Raw genomic sequence first — 18489 nt, forward strand, 5'->3', positions numbered from 1 at the left:
CAAGACCATGCCCTGCTACCCCTGAACCCTAGAGTTCTTCAGTTCTTTAAGTTTGTAAGTTCAAGGGCCCTTGCCACAGAACCACCTCAATCCAGAGGAAGAGGCCTACAGAAGAAGCCAGACAGCCCAGACAGCCCTGGGTCTAGCCTCTTCTCTGCCACCCATGTGGCCTTAGGCAAGACCACAGCCACCATCACCATGGTGATTAGTACTTACCGAATAGTGTCCAGATGCCAGGCTCTGTGTCAAGCTCTCTACATGCAATCACTCGCTCAGTCTTCACAACCTACCCAAGGGACTGTTGAGCTGTAATCTGAGGCCAGAGCCAGACCCAGCACTGTGCTGCACCCTCAGTGACCTCAGGTTATTTACCTAGGAAATGGGCATGATGCTACCTCTCTCCGAGAACTGTCAGGAAAGGCTAACAACACAAAGTGTGCAGAAGGCTCTGAATCACCAGACTAGGTTCTGCTAGTCACTAGTCACTAACTGAAGCTTCAAGTGAGTCATTTCATTTTTCTGAGACTCTGTTTCCTCATTTTTTTTTTTTTTTCAGTTTTTGGCCAGGGCTGGGTTTGAACCCGCCACCTCCGGCATATGGGGCCAGCGCCCTACTCCACTGAGCCACAGGCGCCGCCCTCCTCATTTGTTAAAGTAAGGAGAATCACACATTCACTGAATCATCTCAAGGTTGAAACAAGGTCTAGCACTTTCGGAGGCTGAGGTGGGTGGATTGCCTGAGCTCAGGAGTTCAGACCAGCCTGAGCAAAAGTGAGACTCTGTCTCTACTAAAAATAGGAAAAACTGACTGGGTGTGTTGGCAGGTGCCTGTAGTCCCAGCCTTCTTGGGAGGCTAAGGCGAGGGGATCACTTGAGCCCAAGAGTTCAAGGTGGCTATGAGCTAGGACACCATGGCACTCTATTAAGGGTGACAAAGTAAGACTCTGTCTCAAAAAAAAAAAAAAAAAGTTGAAACAAGGTCATGTTTAGAAAGCATCTGACAACAAAGCCTGGCACTGGCAGGTGTGCAATAAACTCAGCACCAGGGGGAAGAGAAGACAGCAGTCAAACTGGTCCTGGTTCTACCTGCCAGCTATACAAACTGGAGACCAATTTCCTTATCTCCTGCCCCCAGTGAGGAGTTATGTCCTCCCACAGATGGATTACGAATCAGCTGGGGAGCAATAACTCCTCAGTGGGCTGTGAAAATAAATGGGTAATGCAAACTAACACACCTGGCACAGTGCTTGGCATAGGAGAAATCATAAATGAAAAACTTTAAATTACAACTTCCAGGCTTTGAGAATCTGCCCTGCCTGGTAACTCACCTGTAGCACCTTGCCCTGGTGCCCCTCATCAAAGAGCAGGGCCTGCTGGTACAGGGGATCACAGGTCTTCTTGGCTAATTTTGTCTTCTTCTTGGCTAAGCAGGCCCCGTTCTCAAGCAGGTAAACCTTGATATAAGTGGCTGAGGGATGAGAAAAATTAAGTTGGGGAGGGGTCCAGAAGAAACCACTATAACCTACTCCATCCCCTATCCTGGAGGTGAACAGGGTGTATAGAATGAGCCAAGCAGCAGATGGCAGATGGGAAAGGCGACTGAAGCATTGACTCCTTCTCCTTCCCTACCCCTGCTCCATGACCGGTCTTCCAGGCAAGCCATGACTCTACTGTCAAGAATACTGATTAAAGCCAACTGAGATCTTGTTAGATCCAGAGCCTCCCTACTGGGATTCCATTCCCCAAATTCCTCACCTGGGAGGGATTTGGAGCCTGGTTTGGGGGTCAGTCCCCGAGCTTCAATCACTTCCACCTCCAGCTGGCCACTCCTATCCACGATGGCTATATGCACGTCTCCTGCAAGAGAGAAGAGGTGAATCTAAGCAGAGCCAGACCAGGGCAAGCCAGCCAGCTGCTGTGCAGAACACCCGTGGATGCTGTATCATCACCGGAGAGGGAACAGGATGGAGCCAACCACATGTGCCAGAACAGCTCTCAGGAGACCAGAGCCTTTACAAGGCCTGAGAAATATTCTGATAGGTTCCTTGGGGTGGGGTGGGGGCATGACCCTTAAGGGGCATGTTTAGATAACCACAAATGGCAGCCAAACTCCCATCTAAGTCTGGCTAACTGGGAGGCTTCTGTTTTACTGAGCAGAATAGCAAGTCTGGGGACAGAACTTCCTGTGTTGGAAAGACAAGAAAGGTTGTGGGCTCAATGGCTCTTCTTAATCTTTCTCTACATATATGTTGAACAAATACTGAAAGGCTATCAGTGTAAAGAGATGCACAGGACATGAGGCACTTTGTGACATCAAGGGCCTGGTTATACGCTAACTGCTGGTGGAGGGAGGGAAGGAAGGAGGGAAGGCCAGCAGGCTTCCTGGGTGCATGAGGAGTTACCTGCTCCCACAAAATGGATTATCTAGCTGGGGCAAGAGCTGTGCATCATGTTAGTCACCTGATTTCTAGGAACTCTAAGCTCTGTTCAATGTGGCCTGGCAAAATTTGGATATAGCAGTCACTTAGACCAAAGTGAAGTTCTTTAAGGGCTACAGAATCATAAGACTGATCCAGAAAAATTAAATGGGGCAGACTTTGGGTTCAGCCACCCATTTTAGATTCTCTGAACCATCATGAAATTGTTTGTATTAGCTTACTGGGGAAGATGGGGATTTACTAGGGGTGGGGGAAAGGGAGAATCTCCGGAATTTATCTCTCCAGCTAACAAGGGGAGCGGATGCAAAGCCAGATTTGGACACCAGGGGGCACCACATGCAAACGTTCTAGGCTGCTACACGCCTTAGCTCTGTGGAAGTGACTGGCTCTGCTCACTGCTTCTCCGCCTGTGGTTGGGTCTAGGGCTGGGAAAAAACAGGCTCCCCAGGTCCTTAAGAGACTGAAATTCAGGGCTGGGAATTAGCTAAATCCGATCCAAGGGCCAGATGAGAGCTGACCCTCTCCCTCTGAAGGCGTTGTGGGTCCCTCTTCCAGCAGACAGTGGGCACTTTTTTTTTTTTTTTGTAGAGACAGAGTCTCACTTTATCACCCTCGGTAGAGTGCCATGGCATCACACAGCTCACAGCAACCTCCAACTCCTGGGCTTAAGTGATTCTCCTGCCTCAGCCTCCCGAGTAGCTGGCACTACAGGCGCCCGCCACAACGCCCAGCTATTTTTTGGTTTGCAGTTCAGCCGGGGCCGGGTTTGAACCCGCCACCCTCGGTATATGGGGCCGGCGCCCTACCGACTGAGCCACAGGCGCCGCCCGACAGTGGGCACTTTTGAGGTCAGTGCAGTGGAAAGAATCCTGCCTGGAATGGGACCCTAGCTCCATTCACAGGATTCATAGCAGGGCATTGTCTGTGCTCTGCTTTCTCATTTGCTGTGAGTGTCAAAGGTCAAACACATCCAGATTAGAGCTAAGTAAGGATATCTGGATCTGGCACTGTTCAGGTCAGACTGAGGGGAAGGGGTTGAGGGGAGGAGCCATCTCTGGGGAAGCAACCTGGGGAGGAGCTGCTTGAAGCTAGAATAGCCAATAACTAAAGGAAGGAGTGAAAGAGAGTCATTTTGCGACCTGGAGAAAAAGAGCAGCTAAGAGAACCAAGCGTAGATCTTAGGAAGTACAGTCATCCTCAGAATCCATGGGGGACTGGTTACATGACTCACCTTCCCACCACACACACGTGAGTACCAAAATCCATGGCTGCCCATGTCCCTTGTATTAATGACACAGTATTTGCAAATTTGCATATAACCCATGCACATCCTCCTATATCCTCTTTTTTTTTTTTTTTTTGAGACTATGTTGCCCAGGCTAGCCTCAAACCTCTGGTCTCTAGCAATTCTCCTGCATCAGCCTCCTGATTAGCTGAGACTACAGGTGTCAGCCACCACACCTAACAACTCCTGTGTACTTTAAATCATCTCTAGGTTGCAGTCATGTTGCATAACAACATTTTGGTAAATGATGGATCACATATATGATGATGGTCCCAAAAGATTACAATGGAGCATGTTTAGAAGCCTAATATGTGACACTTGATAACTGGCATTGCAGATCAGGTAGGGGAAGTGACTAATATTTAGTAGTGATGCTGGGACATTTGGGTTTCCAGATAAAAGATACAAATAAAAAAATACATACCATCTAGGTTTGTGTAAGTACACTCTCTCTGACAATGACAAAATCACATAACGTACTCATTTTTCATAATGTATTGCTATCCGTAAGTGATGCGTGTCTATACTTACATCTAGTATAACACCTAAAAATCACTTCATTTGTGTGGATTTGATGCAGTGCTTGGCATGCAACAAATTCAAGTTTTGCATTTTGGAACTTTGTGGGATAATCTTCCCCTGGATGTCTCCAACCCAAGGTTGCTTGGGTCCATGAATGAGGAACCCATGGATACGGAGGACTGCACTTCCTAGCTGCAGGGAAGAGGGATGAGGAAATTACTAAAAGGATTGTACTAGTAGGAATAACAAGTCAAACAAGCCACAGTTCCTAAGGAGTAAATTGAAATATTTCAGCAAAGCATCTAACAGAAGTCCAATAAAGCACTGTTAGATTGAAGAACTAATGTGGGCGTTATTATTCCCATTTTATAGATGAGGAAACTGAGGCTTGAAGAGGAGAAGTGACTTGCTTGAGGTCACACAGAGAAAAGTGGTAATAGAATAAACTATGACAGCCAGTGCTGCGACTATTTTTGTTCTGCATTAGCACTGCCAGGCACTGCCAGGCACTTGGTAGGCGGTGGGAAAGTGGGTGAGTGTGTGGTGAAGTGAGGGACGAGTGCACTTTGAGAGCTGCTGCAAGGTGCAGGCAGGGAGAATCTGGGACCCTTTTTTCCCTTGATGAGGGAAGGATTGATGAGTGTGCCACTGACTCCTGCTTGCTGGCACAAAAGCCTGAGTGAGGACTGGTTTTTGCTGCTTGCACCATGTCATGCAGGGACTCCATTGCTCCACTCGCCTTGCCCTCGAGAAGACTCACCCATGGGTGGCGTTGCTAGCGTCTGTCGACCCACAATCTGGGCTGGTCCTAGTCCATCCAGGAAATCGCTGAACTGGCTTTCAGCCCCCAGCCGGGTAGTGGGGAAGATGAACCTGCAGGAGGCGGCAGAGGGGCAAGTGAGGGTGTCAGGGCAGCCTTGGGGTGGGGGTGTGGCTGACCAGCCACAGGGCTCTGCCCCTGGGGTACTGGGCGCTTCCCTCTGTGCCTCAATTTCCCTTCTATACAGTGTGGGTGCACTACTCTGGCTGGGGGCAAACAGAACTGTTCATTTCTGCACACTAACAGCAACCTCAAACTCTTGGGCTCAATCAATCCTCTTGCCTCAGCCTCCCTTTGTAGCTGGGACTATAGGCGCCTGCCACAACGCCCAGCTATTTTTAGAGATGGGCTTTGACTCTTGCTAAGGCTGGTCTGGAATTCCTAAGCTCAAGCAACCCACCCACCTCAGTCTCCTTGAGTGCTAGGATTATAGGCGCGAGTCACTGCACCCAGCACCCAGGGTTTTCTGAAGTGACTCTTACAATACAGGACTTACTGGACACCTGTGTCCTCCTCAGCAGGGATATCAATGCCAAGAACCTAGGTCAGGAATTTCAATGCCTGGAATAAGTTCTAAGAACTGAAGTTTGAGTTGACTGTAAAGTTGAAACTCAAGTCAAACTTTTGAGGTGATGCTCCAAACAGCAGCTGAGACCAAAATAACACAATTACAAGGCTGAGATGAATGGCAAATGATGGGGGGGGGGAGGAGAGGCTTGGAAATAGTAACAAAAACTGACAGTGATTGAATGCTGGCCAGGTGCCAATAAATTTTCCATTATATCTCTTAATCCTTACAACCACCACTCTGTGTGGTAGGAGCTATTATCCAATTTTACAGATGAAAACACAGAGGCTCCAAGAAGTAAGAGACCGATCTTCCCAACAGAACAGAGATGATTGATGCCCCAGTCACAGGGTTATGATGATTAGGGCAGATGGTGCATGAAAAATTCCAGACGAACAGAAACCACTAATTGGTAGTTATTACTGATGCTGTTTTAGGATCAAGAGAACAATGCTACTTTTTCACGTCCCCCAAGTTTTCACTGGGTGTGGCCAGCAGAGAAAAGGCAGATGAGGGAGGGTTGGCCCAGGTCTGCTCCAGGGGCTATAATGGAACATAGAAAGTTCTAAGATCTCCTAGAATGACCCAAGCTCCTGGCTAGAGAGATAAAAGGCTGCCCAAGAAAGAATTCCCTACTGGTCAGTTTGGCTGTGAGTTCCCCTGGTCCAGTGACAGGCAGGGCAGGAAGAGCAGACTGTGTATACCCCAAATGCTCTGGGTCTCTGGGGTGTTCTGATAGGGGCGACAGTGTCTCCTCCCTCCCCAGGAAGAGGCTTCAAGGCTCACCCACTTTACTGGCCACAGTCAATATCACATTCTTAGGACAATGGGATCTGAGAAGGTTAAGTAAAGAAACTTAAGGAGAGTCTAATTTTAGGAGTTTGGTAAACAGAGTGTAGAGATGATCAACAAAGGTTACAGAGTCAAATGGCCTCAATTCCCATGCCAACTCCATCACCATGAAATAGCTGACCTTGGGGGAGGTACTTCACTCTCCTCCCATCCTGCAGCTTCTCCACGTGCAAAGTGGAGATAATGGCAGTACTCGAATTCCAGTGGCCATTGCTCCTGGTCTGATCACAGCCAGTAGACCCAGCGTAAGGATCATTGATCTGAGGTGCCCAGTGGAGCTCTCCAGTGCTGAGATGTAATAAATGCCAGTGAGTACTGGCATTCGTGGAACAAGGTACAGCAGAGAGACACACGATCCCTGAATCTTAAGTCAAGGAGCCACAGAATCCTAAGCCTGGAAATCACTGGGCCTTGAAGCAGAAGCAAAAGATCTTAGTCACACAACTATAGTTTCATAGATTTAGAAGAGATCTGGGAGAAAGTTTTAACCCAGGGGCTTTCAATTTTTGTGTTTTTTTTTGAAACAGAATGTCACCATGTTGCCCTCAGTAGAATGCTATGGCGTCACAGCTCACAGCAACCTCAAACTCTTGGGCTTACGCGATTCTCTTGCCTCAGCCTCCCGAGTAGCTGGGACTACAGGCGCCTGCCGCAATGCCCAGCTATTATTTTTTGGGGGGAGGATAGTTGTTGTTATTGTTTGGAGGGCCTGGGCTGGGTTCGAACCCACCAGCCCCAGTGTATGTGGCTGGCACTCTAGCCTCTGAGCTACAGGCACCGAGCTGACTTTCAAATTTTTGACTGCAATCCACAGGTAAGAAAAAGATTTAACATCATGACCAGGCCTCCAAATGTGCATCTATGTGTGAAAAACTGAAACAAAGATCACAAGGCAATTTGTCCTTACTTTATAGGATATACCTGAGTTTTCTTTTGCTTTTTCTAAATCTGGTTTTGACCCACTAAACTGATTTTACTTCCTGCCTATGAGTCACCATCCACAGTTTTAAAAACACCGATTTAGTCCGAACTCTTTCCCTAAACTCCAAGCAAGGCTCCTTGTGAGAACTCCACTCATCTAAGCCACGATGATGGTTTTAGATTTAAAAGGAATTTAGGATCACACTCTCCTCCAAAGCAGGGCAGTATGTAGGTGGTGGGAGGTAGGAGGCAGGGTCCCTTCCTGAAATATACAGAGGAATTAACTGCTCTGGGTCTCTGGGGTATTCTGACAGGGGTGACAGAAGGCCTGGGGCCCAGACACTGACTATCTAGGGGATGGGGATGGAGGGAGGCAGAGACTGGAAGAACTCAGACATCTCAGCAGGAAACCAAACGGAGATTTTCCCACCCTGCCCCAGGCTGCACGCACGTGCCATCAGAGCTGTTGCTGTTGGTGCTCCCGTCGGTGGACTCCCGACTGCCCTGGCGCGTGACCCGACTCCGCATCTCCACAGCGATGCCCGTCTCTGTGCTCCGCCGGATGTTGCTGCGCAGCTTCTTGGTGGCCCCCTCTGCGCCTCCTCGCCCCAAACACAAAGAGGGAACAAGGTCAGATGACAGATGAGCTTCTCCACAAGCTCTGCCAAAGGCCTCTGACGGGCACATGGCTGAGCTGACCTCAGAGCTGGACTGCAGTCTGACAGCTGGTCCTGCTGAGGGCAGTGCCACCAAGCAGACCAAAACGATGGCTGGAGGCAGAGTGAGGACAGTGGCACTGGGATCTCACCCTCATCCTTGCCAAGCTCCCTGACATCCACTGTCTCACCTGATTTCTGCTCTTGCCCCAAAGCTCAAGTGTTCCTCATCCCTCTCTCTTCTGGCAAGTTTGTCTCTGGGATTCCCAGCTGACTTTCCTCTTTCTGGCATCCTTATGGACCCTCTCACACCCAAACCCCACACCTCACCTCTCTGATATCTTCACAGGCCCTATAAACTGCCTATGTGAAGCTTGGACACTCTCAAACAAACTTGCCTTTTCAAGGTGGGGCTGAACATGGAGAGGGATTGAGGGGAGCTGGAGAGGCCAGCAGAGAAGCAAGACCAAGAGAGGGACTGCTTGGCTGACCCCAGTTGACTCTGGCTTTGAGAGAAAGGTTTGCAGAAGAACCCCAGCAGCTGTGCTGTGAGAGCCCCTACCTGCCCTGTCTCCTCTTTGGAGGCTCTCCCCCATCTTCCAGCCCCTCCCCAGCCTTGTAGGGAACATGGGGCACTTTCTCTTTCCCTGCAGCGCACCATCCTGCCTGGGTTTCCATGGCAACTCCTCAGCATTGCAGTGTGGTCCCTCTGTAAGGGGGCTCTGGCTGAGGATATGTGGATGCTCTGCCCTCCTGGGGGCGGGGCCTTGGGGAGGAACAGGTTGAGGATTTACAGGGACTTCCCCACTGAAGCTTGGCTGCCGGAGGAGGTGGTGGTAGGGAAGGAAGTGGTGCTCGGATAGGGGCCAAACCAAAGGAGCCATTTGCTGTCACTGGTTAGAGGCCAAGCAGATGAAGAGTGGAGTTGCCTGTGGGGACCGGGAGAGGCCAGGGGTGGGACGGGCAGCACAGTCCCTGAAAGTAGGGGAGAGTGGAAAGCCAGTCACCCCAGCTGCTTTCTCTCCCACCACACCCAGCAGAGAGTCAGGGAGGGGATGTTCGAGGCCCAGCCTGGGAAGAGGAGGGTTTTTTTACTCCTGCTTTGGCCTTCCTTCTAGGAGGTCCCCAGTGGGTGAGGGAAGACTGAGAGGGCCAGGGCCACCAGTGGATGGGATGGTTGGGGTGAGGAGGAATGTCTTCTCTGAAGTTGTCCCAGTTTCTGGGATACTGGAATGTGCTAGCACATCCAGGAATCAACGAGACTACCAGTATGTCTGTCCGTCTGTCTCACACATGTACAGTCACATTAACTCATACGTGTTTCTTTCACACAGGCAAAGTAGACATACACAAGTGTCAAAAGTCACATCTATGAATATGGTAATCTAATTTATAAGATCATGTGTAGTGTTTGTAAAACAGTCACACAGTCACAAATGGTCCTAGTGGGTCTTAGTCACATGGACACATGGTATGTTCCACTGCACACATTCAGGTCAGGCACATGTGATCTTCACACCATGACGTGTGGAGTTCAAGCCATCATGTGAACCCACAAATGGTGTGTAACCCACCACATACATGGAGGCTGGGGTAATAATGGTAGATGTGGGGGGACTCTCCCTGTCCTTGGCTCCTAAGTGCCACATCCTGTCTAACACAGAATACAAGTGGGTTGTGGCCACTGCAAGTCACCCCCCTCAGATCTCTACTCCCAACACATATCCTCAGCGAGAGCCTCACCACTTCTCAACCTCAACCATTCTCTTTTAGAGCTTCCACCCATTCTAATCTTTGATCCGTTTGGGAGCAAATTTGCCTTCTTAGATTAGAGAGCAAAGATATCTTAAGATAAAATTTTCCCAACCCCATGTGAGCTGCTGAGTGGGGGAGTCACTCTCACCCCACCCCTGCCATTTCACAGATGGGGAGCTTGGAGTCCAGGCACCAAGACAGCTGGGACTTGACCCCAGGTTTACAGACTCCCAGGCTACCACCATGCCACTTCTCAATCCCCACCCAGGCCCCACATATCTGAGGCATGATTCAGCAGAGATTAAGTTCCATGTTTTCAGGGGGAAGGGAAAGGTTCTTCAGTCTCAGAGCAAATCCCTCTAGTGACTTCAAATGTGTCCAGCATCAACCCCTGTTGGTCTGGGGAATAACTTTATGTAGCCTGTCTCTCTAAAGAACAAGATCCAGTTGCTTGCAATAATTCCGTGAACCCCAGAGACTGAAAGACTCCAAGAACCATCCCATCTGTCCCACACAAGGGAGGAGCAGTCACAGCCTGCAGCAGCACTGCCCATGGCACCTTCTGGAATGTCATGGAGCTATCTCCTCACCCTGACCTGACCCAGAGCCCAGAAGGGAAGAGCTGCTGTCCCTGGTACTGAAAAGATGAGCTCCATTTGGGTAGAGGCAGAGACAGCCCAGAATGGCCCTTAGTGGATGGACCCAGCCTAATGCCAGGCCAGAACCCACCTGTTTCCTAGGCCCCAAAGCTCTTACCTCACCCTCATCACTGCTCCCACAATTTAGAGAATGTTAAATCTAGAAGGAAGCTGGCAGAGAGCATTGTAGCTCTATTTTACAGAAGAGGAAACTGAGGCCCAGTGGGAAAGTAACTTTCCCAAGGTCCCATAGAAACTTACAGAACCAGGGCTGGCCCTCAAAAGTGTTAGGGTGAGTTTTGTAAGTGTTCCCCAGGGAAACATGAGTAATAAATTAGAAGGGAGCAGGCAGGAGGCACAGGAACTAGAGAGGAAGTTGGCGCAATAGTCCAGGTTAGATAACAGGGGCCCTGATACAGGGCAGAAGCTCTGAAACAAAGAAGGAAGAGCAGGGATCTAGCCAATTCAGGGTACAGATAAACTAGGAGGAGGGGCAAACCAGAGCCCCAAAAGCTGCAGTGAAGAGGCTTTCCTCCCTACTTCACACAGCCCAGCTCTGCAGGGACTACCAGCTCCCCGGGGGAGAAGGGGATATCCTTCTAGGATCCTTCCCGGAACACCTTTAAGGATGCCAGTGCCCATGATGAGTCCACCATATATATCCCTTTGGCACCAAGACTACCCACCCAGGATGGGGCTTCAAGTTGGACACTGGCATCCTCAAGGCCTGGGAGAGGAAAAAAAAAAAAACCAGGGAGAAGGAGCTGGAGAGGAGTGTGCTACAGGGAAGGAGTGGGGGCGTAGAGGCAGAGAACTCACTCCATTCTGGTTCTCCTGTGTGACCATGGGGAATAGTAACAGCATCAACACTTCACTGAGTATCTACTATGTGCTAGGCACGAGGCTGGTGCCTCTGCACACCCCATCTCATTTAACCCCAGACAACTCTGCAAGGCATGTTTTATTGTCCTCATTCTGCAAACAAAGAGGCAGGCTCAGAGAGGTGAAGTCACTTGCCCCCAAAGAGGCAGGCTCAGAGAGGTGAAGTCACTTGCCCGAGTCACCCAGCCAGTAAATGACAGGGTGTGGCTCAAGAGAGAACTTGAGGTCATTCTCCGGGAATATGCTTTCTCTCTGAGCTTTGGACGCCTCGTCAATAAAATGAGTACATTGGACTAGAGGATCTCAAGGGACCCTTCCTGCTCTGACATTCAGTAATTAGATGATCACAAAGACCTTCAGTTAGAGCAGCATCTGGACAATTTCCCTGGCTACCGGCACCAGGTCTTTGGCTATGCCCTTATGGACCATGGAGACAAGGATCTAGAAGCCCCATCATCATTCTTCTCTTGTCAAGGTGAAAAATCATCTTCGGGTCTGCCCCAATCCCTGCCTGCTGACTAAAGTCATGGCAGATCACCAGAATGTCTCCCAATGACTCAAGCCCCTGCTTTGGCCTTGGAAGGCTGCCTTTCAAAATCACTTTGGGCACAAAGAAGGCTTTGGGGCTGAAGCTGAACTACATGGATTGCTGGGCTTAATCTCTTGGAGCCATATTCCTGGCTTCCTCAATCTCCTACTCTTAAAGTCTTCCTCAATCTCCTACTCTTAATGCCCTATCTCTGATCCCACCCTTGACCCTATCCCAGCCCCTCCCTGTCCCAACCCAACTCTAGAATCCCCAAGTCCCTGCCTCTCTGACCCCCAGACTAAACTGCATGTTCACAGAGGCCACGCCCACCCTATGACACTGGTGACCCCCTTCTCCATCTAGCCTTTCCCTGTGCCAGAAATGACATCACAGCTTGACTGCTGGAAAAGACCAGCCCACATGCTCCTGTTGAGGGCTTTGTAAAGATCTATTTTAAGGTTTGGAGAAGTCCCCCACCCTCAGCCCCAACTGGGAATCTTGATGAGCATTCTCCCTGGATCCCCTGGCGCCCCACCCCCTCACCACTCCATCCAGCTGCCTGTTTGAAGGTTTCTTGGGAAGTTGTTACACTGAACAAAATAAGCAGTAAGAGATTTTAAAACAAACCCAGCTGGTGTCTGGGTTGATGCCACAAAGTGAGGAGGTCTTAGTAGGGAGGGCTGGCTCCTCTGTGATGTGGGGGCTACGTGTGGCTGTGTCACAAGGTGGTCACCCACCCTCTGAACTTAACTGGAATTCCCATGTCTGAGAAAGCATGCCACACTGATCAGGCTGTAGCTGTGAAGGAGTGTGTGAACGTGGTTTTGTGAGGTACACCTGTACACATGTGATGTGTTTCTGTGATTTGGGGCTGTGTGCTCGTACTTAGAGGACTGTATTTATCTGATTTGCATGACTAGTTTTATTTGTGATCATGTACAAAGCAAATGACTGTACTGTGGTGCTTTCCTGAAAATTATGGGTGGCTTACCTGAGCGACTGAACCCTCTATTAATATGACAGCACAAGCCACGTATTTCTATGTGTGTGTCTCCTGTGCCTTTGTAACTCCATTTGTGTGGCTATTTGTATTTAGGAGACTCGGAGATTATAGATGAGACTGAATTTTGTGGACATGTGAGTCTGTAACATTCTGGTGTCATTTAGCACAGTGCCAGGAACATAAGCCTGTTTCATAAATAATTACTGCTTAATGAATATGTCCATGTGTGGAGGCAACAGAGTGTAAAGGTTAAGAGGATGAACTGAGAAGCCCGACTGCTAGGGTTTGAATCCAGCCTCCACCATCTACGAGCTGTGTAGTTTGGGGTGACTGACTTTCCTTCTCTGTGCTTCAGTACCTGCCTCAAAGAGCTACATGAGGATTAGATGGGTCAATACGTACTTGACCCAGAACAGCAGCTGGTCTGCAGGAAATGCTATAGTTATGTGTCTGTGGGTGTGGAGTACAGACCCACAAGGATAGTCTCTGGGTGGTCTGTCATTGCAAAGTGACCCGCACCCCCATCCCCAGGGTCCCATGCCCCCTCACCAGGCTGAGGCAGCTGGAGTGTGCTTTTGCTCCACTGAGTCAGGCCCACGATGGCCACCATCTTGGCACCCAGGCTGCTGCGCCTCTTCTTGGCAGTGGTGGTCCCAGTCCCACCCCCAGCCGGCTGGGATGGGCAGATTTCACCGCTAATGCTGGAGCTCCGCACCACCACGTTCCTGGAGGCCCCGGATGAGGCTGGACCTGGCTCCCCGTTAAACATGGTCCCAGTGGTGTCAGGACCTCAGGCAACTCTGAAGGCGGGTGAGAGACAAAAGGATTCCACATCAGACCTGGGAGACTCTACCACAGATACACCATTTCCTAGCTGTGTGATCTTGGGGAAGTCATTCAGCCTGACATTGTAAAGTTTAAATAAACAAACAAATGCCCAGGACATGCAGGGAGTTAGGCTCCATAAACTATCCTTATTTGCACATGGCTGTGAATAACCTTGCAGGTGGCCTGGTTTGGTGGTGAGGACCAAGGCTATGGAATCAGATGGCCCAGGCTTAAATTCCAAAGGCCTCTCCACACTAGCTGTGTGACCTTGTGAACAAATGTCTTAGAGTTTCAATGAACACATCAGCAAAACGAGAAATAAAAGCACTCACGTCATAGGACTCGGGTAAGAATTAGATTAGATAGTGCATAAAGTGCCCAGAACAGTGTCAGGCATAGAGTAAATATCTGATAAGCACTAGTGAGTGTTATTTTCATAACAAATAATTAGAACAGGAAGAAAAAAACTGGCTGTAGCCTGTGCAGACACTGGTTGGGTCCTCCTGCATGAAAGGGGTGGTAAGAAAAGCACAAAAATCATCCTTCACTGCCCCACTGAGGGGCAGCCACTGTAAAGCATTTTACCTGTTTTTTTATAGTCTCTTTCCTATGCATTTTTAAAAATAATTGAACTGATACTGCAAATACAATTTTATATCCTGATAGTTTTCATTTAACATATTGTAAGCATTTCCCAACATCATTAAAAGTTTGTATAAGTGTTTCAGTGCCACGGCAATATTCCATCACACAGAGGTAACACAACAGACTTAAATATCTCAGTAGAGTTACTTCTGAGATCAGGCCCACGTTTCTCTTCCCCCTCTCTTTCCACTCTTTTAAATAAACACTGCAATAAATACCTTTCTACTCTGCTTTTGTCTGCTTATTTCCTTAGGGTCGATTCCTAGAAATGGGGTGACTGGGTTAGAGGGTGTGGATATTGCTGACAGCTTCCCCAGCATCCGTTCCCCCTTCCTGCTTCCTGACATCATGCAGATACCACCCACCCCTTGTTTTAGAGGCAGATTCTTATTAGTTTAAGGCAATTCGAGAATGCCATTCACCTTGGCAACTCTTACGTGTCCAAGGGTAGGAAGATTTGGATTCTATGGTTATGAGAGAAGTAGGAGGCCCTCTTCCTATCTCTCCCTCTCTCTCTCTCCTTCTGCCCCTTCACCCCAAGGCTCTAACCCTAAGAATGAAGCCAGTGTTGCTGAAGGCGGCCTGGCACACAGAAAGGCCCCCAGGCCATACCTGGTCTACCAGTTATGTGAGATGATGTATTTTCCATTGCTTAAGCAGTTTAGACCAGAGTTCTCTATATACCCAAAATCATTCTACCTGATGCCAAAGGCATAAATGTTTTTATTGATTCTTAGAATATATTACCAAATTCCTTTACAAATGTGAACTGCCTGAGCTCAGGAGTTTGAGACTAGCCTGAATAAGAGCAATACCCTGTCCTTATTAAAAATAGAAAAACTAGGGTGGTGCCCGTGGCTCAAGAAGTAGGGCGCCGGCCAGAGGTGACGGGTTCAAACCCAGCTCCAGCCAAAAACTGAAGAAAAAAAAAAAAAATAGAAAAAGTAGCTGGGCATGTGGCAGGTACCTATAATTCCAGCTATTTAGAGGCTAAGGCAAGAGGCTCACTGGAACTCAGGAGTTTGAGGTTGCTGTGAGCTATGATAACGCCATGGCAATCTACTCAGGGTAAGACAGAGTGAGACTTCATCTTAAAAAAAAAAAACAAAAAACAAGAGCAGCACCTGTGGCTCAAAGGAGTAGAGTGCCGGCTCCATATGCCAGAGGTGGTGTGTTCAAACCCAGCCCCGGCCAAAAACTACAAAAAACAAAAACAAACAAACCCCCAAACCCCAGAAATTTACACTTCCCATTAGCTGCATTCAACAAATATTTGAACCCCTAACATTCCCAGGCCAATGCTGAGTGCAGAGGCTACAGCAGTGAGCTTGTCCAACTTGGTCCTGCCCTCCCAAAGCCTCCAATCCAGGAGGGAGAGAGATGGTAAAAAACTAATTATACAACTAAATATTTAATGATGGTTACGGTAAGAGCTAGGGGAGAGAAGGACAGAGGGCTCTGAGAATCAGTCTGGGGAAGGGGAGGCAGTGGGCATTGACAACTCTGCTTTGAACAGAGGCAGGAGCTGCAGCCATTGGTCTCCACAACTGGGCTGCCAAGTTCATCATGGCAGTCAGTCTCTTCTGCTTGCATGGAATCCAGGAGAGCCAGCCTCCCCAACTTGCTCTGCACCCACACCTTCCTGGCTCTGTCCTGGCCTGCAGTGCTTTTCCTGTGGCAAAACCGTGAGGCAGTCCAACTTTTCAAAAATGCATAGAAAGGGGAGAACGAAGGTAGCAAAGGATTGGTACCACTCTGGCAGATGAGGAAGACAATCCCCAGACCAGTGAGCTTGGTCACCTGGTCTCCTGCCCGCCTGGTGAAGTGGGACTGACAGAGGGGATGAGTCAAAGCTTGTTCCGCCTTCTTTGTGGCTGTCTGTGCCCTTCTCACTCACCCTGTGACATGTGCAGAGTCTCAGATTGTATTTCTCATCTCCCATCAACTTTGTAGCTAATGGAAAGTCCCCCTGTCCTGTCCAGGCCAGGACAGAGCCAGGAAGGCGTGGGTGCCTGTGATGATCTCTTCTCTTTAGTTTCCAATTCTAGTGCCAGTTGGTGTGGGTTTTTGGGGTATCTGCACCATCTTTTGGTAGAGGATGGAAGAGCACTTATCTGAGACTGTGGCTCTGCCCACAGGGTATGTCTTTATAGTATTTCTGTAGTTATTTACATATTGCAGATAAGAAAACTGAGTCTCAGAGAAGTAGGCCCACCCTACCCAGCTAAGAAGTGGCAAGGCCTAGAAACAAGTCTCTTGTTTCCACAAAGACACAGACCTGCGCAGCAGCCCTACCCCTGCGATCCAGAGCCCATCCCCCAAGCTTGGGCTCTGGGCTCTTTGAGAAAATTGAAAGGAAAGTGTCTACTTTGAGGACACCCACTCTGGCCCAGGTTCGCATAGTTGGCCTGCAGATCTAAGTGGCAACATAAACCCCAACCAGACCATAGCAAGTGTTTACCTTGTGTAGCCTCTAGAAAGCTTGAGAGTACCACCCCCAAGGGGTGAGAAGGGAAGGGGATAAGGGGCAAAATTCCTGACCCTGCCAACCCAGGGGCTCATGTTTCCTCATGAATAATAAATGGAACTGACAAGCAGATGGTTTGGCATCCAGGACTCTGCACCATTCAGAGCTGTTTTCTCATCTTTAACTACCCAGGGATCACCCAGGGGACAGGGAGAACTGATAAATGCTTGGAACAGGCCAGCCTGTCAGCCCCTCCCCAAGAGGACAGGAGGAGCCACACCCGAAGCACTGAACCCAAGGTCTTAGGGCCTGACCCTCTGGTCCAGCAGTCCTAGGCAGGGAACCTGGGAAGGTTAGGAATCAGGAGGTGGGATTAGATGTGAACAGATTCCTTGTGAATTTCTCTTGGCTTTCCCATCTGCATGTAAAACAAGGGGTTAGATTGGCAATCTCTAAAAGGCCTTTTGACTGGGAGAACTGAGTCTATGAGTATATTGCAGTGGAGGGCTTGGAATTGGGGCTCCAGTTCCTTCTCTGGCAGCCAGCCTAGCTCAGGAAGAACATTCCAGAGACCTGGGCCACAATAACAACTGATGTACACTGCATAGCAACCCCTGAGTCATCAGACCACAGAGATGGGAGAGAGGAGGAGGTAGAGAGAGGGAAGACTGGTGAGGGGCCAGCAGGACACAGAGTACAGCATGGCACATTATATGTTAGTGGTTCTAAATAATCACTAAATGAACTACATCCTTTCCATGAAAGTCACTTCAATAATTCCCCTGCCTCTGAGCAGGACTGTCTCTTTCTCAGCTTGGATTGTGGCACCTCAAGGAACAAACCCCTTACGATCTCCATGGGTCACAGAGACTTCACTCTGAAGTTCTGTCTGCTGATTCCCAGGTACTACTACGGCAGTAGAGAAACTCTGCGCTGATTTATCCTCCAGGGAGAAGGGCTACTGCCTCCAACTCCTGTCAAAAACTCCATGCCAGACAATACCCTCCTAGCTCCCTAGGAATAAGCCTTGTGTTTTCTTTTCAGCCCTTGCTGTTTGGCCTCTACCCTGAGGCTTCAGTACCCTAAGGGTTCTGCAAACCCTTTCCTAAATTCTGACAACAGCAGGTCTCAGGGCCCTGCCAGGCCACCCTGGACCTCTGGGTTCCCTTAACCATATCATGTGTCTAACTAGATAAGCTTTTTTTGAGAGTCCTACGCCATCCAAAAGCCCAAGATGAACCTATTCACCCACTCTTTCAATAGGAAAGACTAAGGAGTCCATCACAGGGTGATGGACTGTTAGGCTAGAAGCGATTGCAAATAACTGAGGCCCCTACCACCCACCCTTCCCATTCTCCACCCACAGCAGACATCACTAATCTATCTCTTTCCCATCAAGATCAGACAGAACCTCAGAATCCCTCTCAACACAGCTGATGAAAACCAGCTCATGAGCTAAAACTGACTTGCCATCTGTATTCCAGCCTGAACCTTTCATTTTGCAGAGTAGGAAACTAAGGCCCATTCAAGAGACACACCAGCATCACAGAGAAAATTGGTACAGTGGCTCATGCCTGTAATCCTAGCACTCTGGGAGGCTGAGGCAGGAGAACTGCTTGAGGTCAAGGGTTTGAGACCAGCCTGAGTTAAGAGCCAGACCCTTCTCTACTAAAAATAGAA

General features: G+C 49.1%; 1 protein-coding gene across 3 annotated transcripts in view; it reads right to left on the minus strand.

Annotated features, from left to right (window-relative positions):
• RIMS3 (regulating synaptic membrane exocytosis 3) overlaps window positions 1-18489 on the minus strand; it is a 42647-nt gene that overhangs the window by 6473 nt on the left and 17685 nt on the right. The window contains exons 3-7 of one of the 3 annotated variants that reach the window (XM_053576262.1): window positions 13419-13669; window positions 7858-7999; window positions 5006-5118; window positions 1756-1857; window positions 1329-1468 (exon numbers count right to left, since the gene is read on the minus strand). In XM_053576262.1, coding sequence (XP_053432237.1) covers window positions 1329-1468; window positions 1756-1857; window positions 5006-5118; window positions 7858-7999; window positions 13419-13638 — 717 coding nt within the window. In that variant the 5' untranslated portion in view covers window positions 13639-13669. Of the gene's footprint in view, window positions 1-1328; window positions 1469-1755; window positions 1858-5005; window positions 5119-7857; window positions 8009-13418; window positions 13670-18489 lie in introns of all 3 variants that reach the window. The other 2 variants (XM_053576261.1, XM_053576260.1) reach the window with 2 other exon arrangements.

The sequence above is a fragment of the Nycticebus coucang genome, chromosome 22 (genome assembly GCF_027406575.1).
Source record: "Nycticebus coucang isolate mNycCou1 chromosome 22, mNycCou1.pri, whole genome shotgun sequence".
In the NCBI taxonomy this organism is placed as follows: domain Eukaryota; kingdom Metazoa; phylum Chordata; class Mammalia; order Primates; family Lorisidae; genus Nycticebus; species Nycticebus coucang.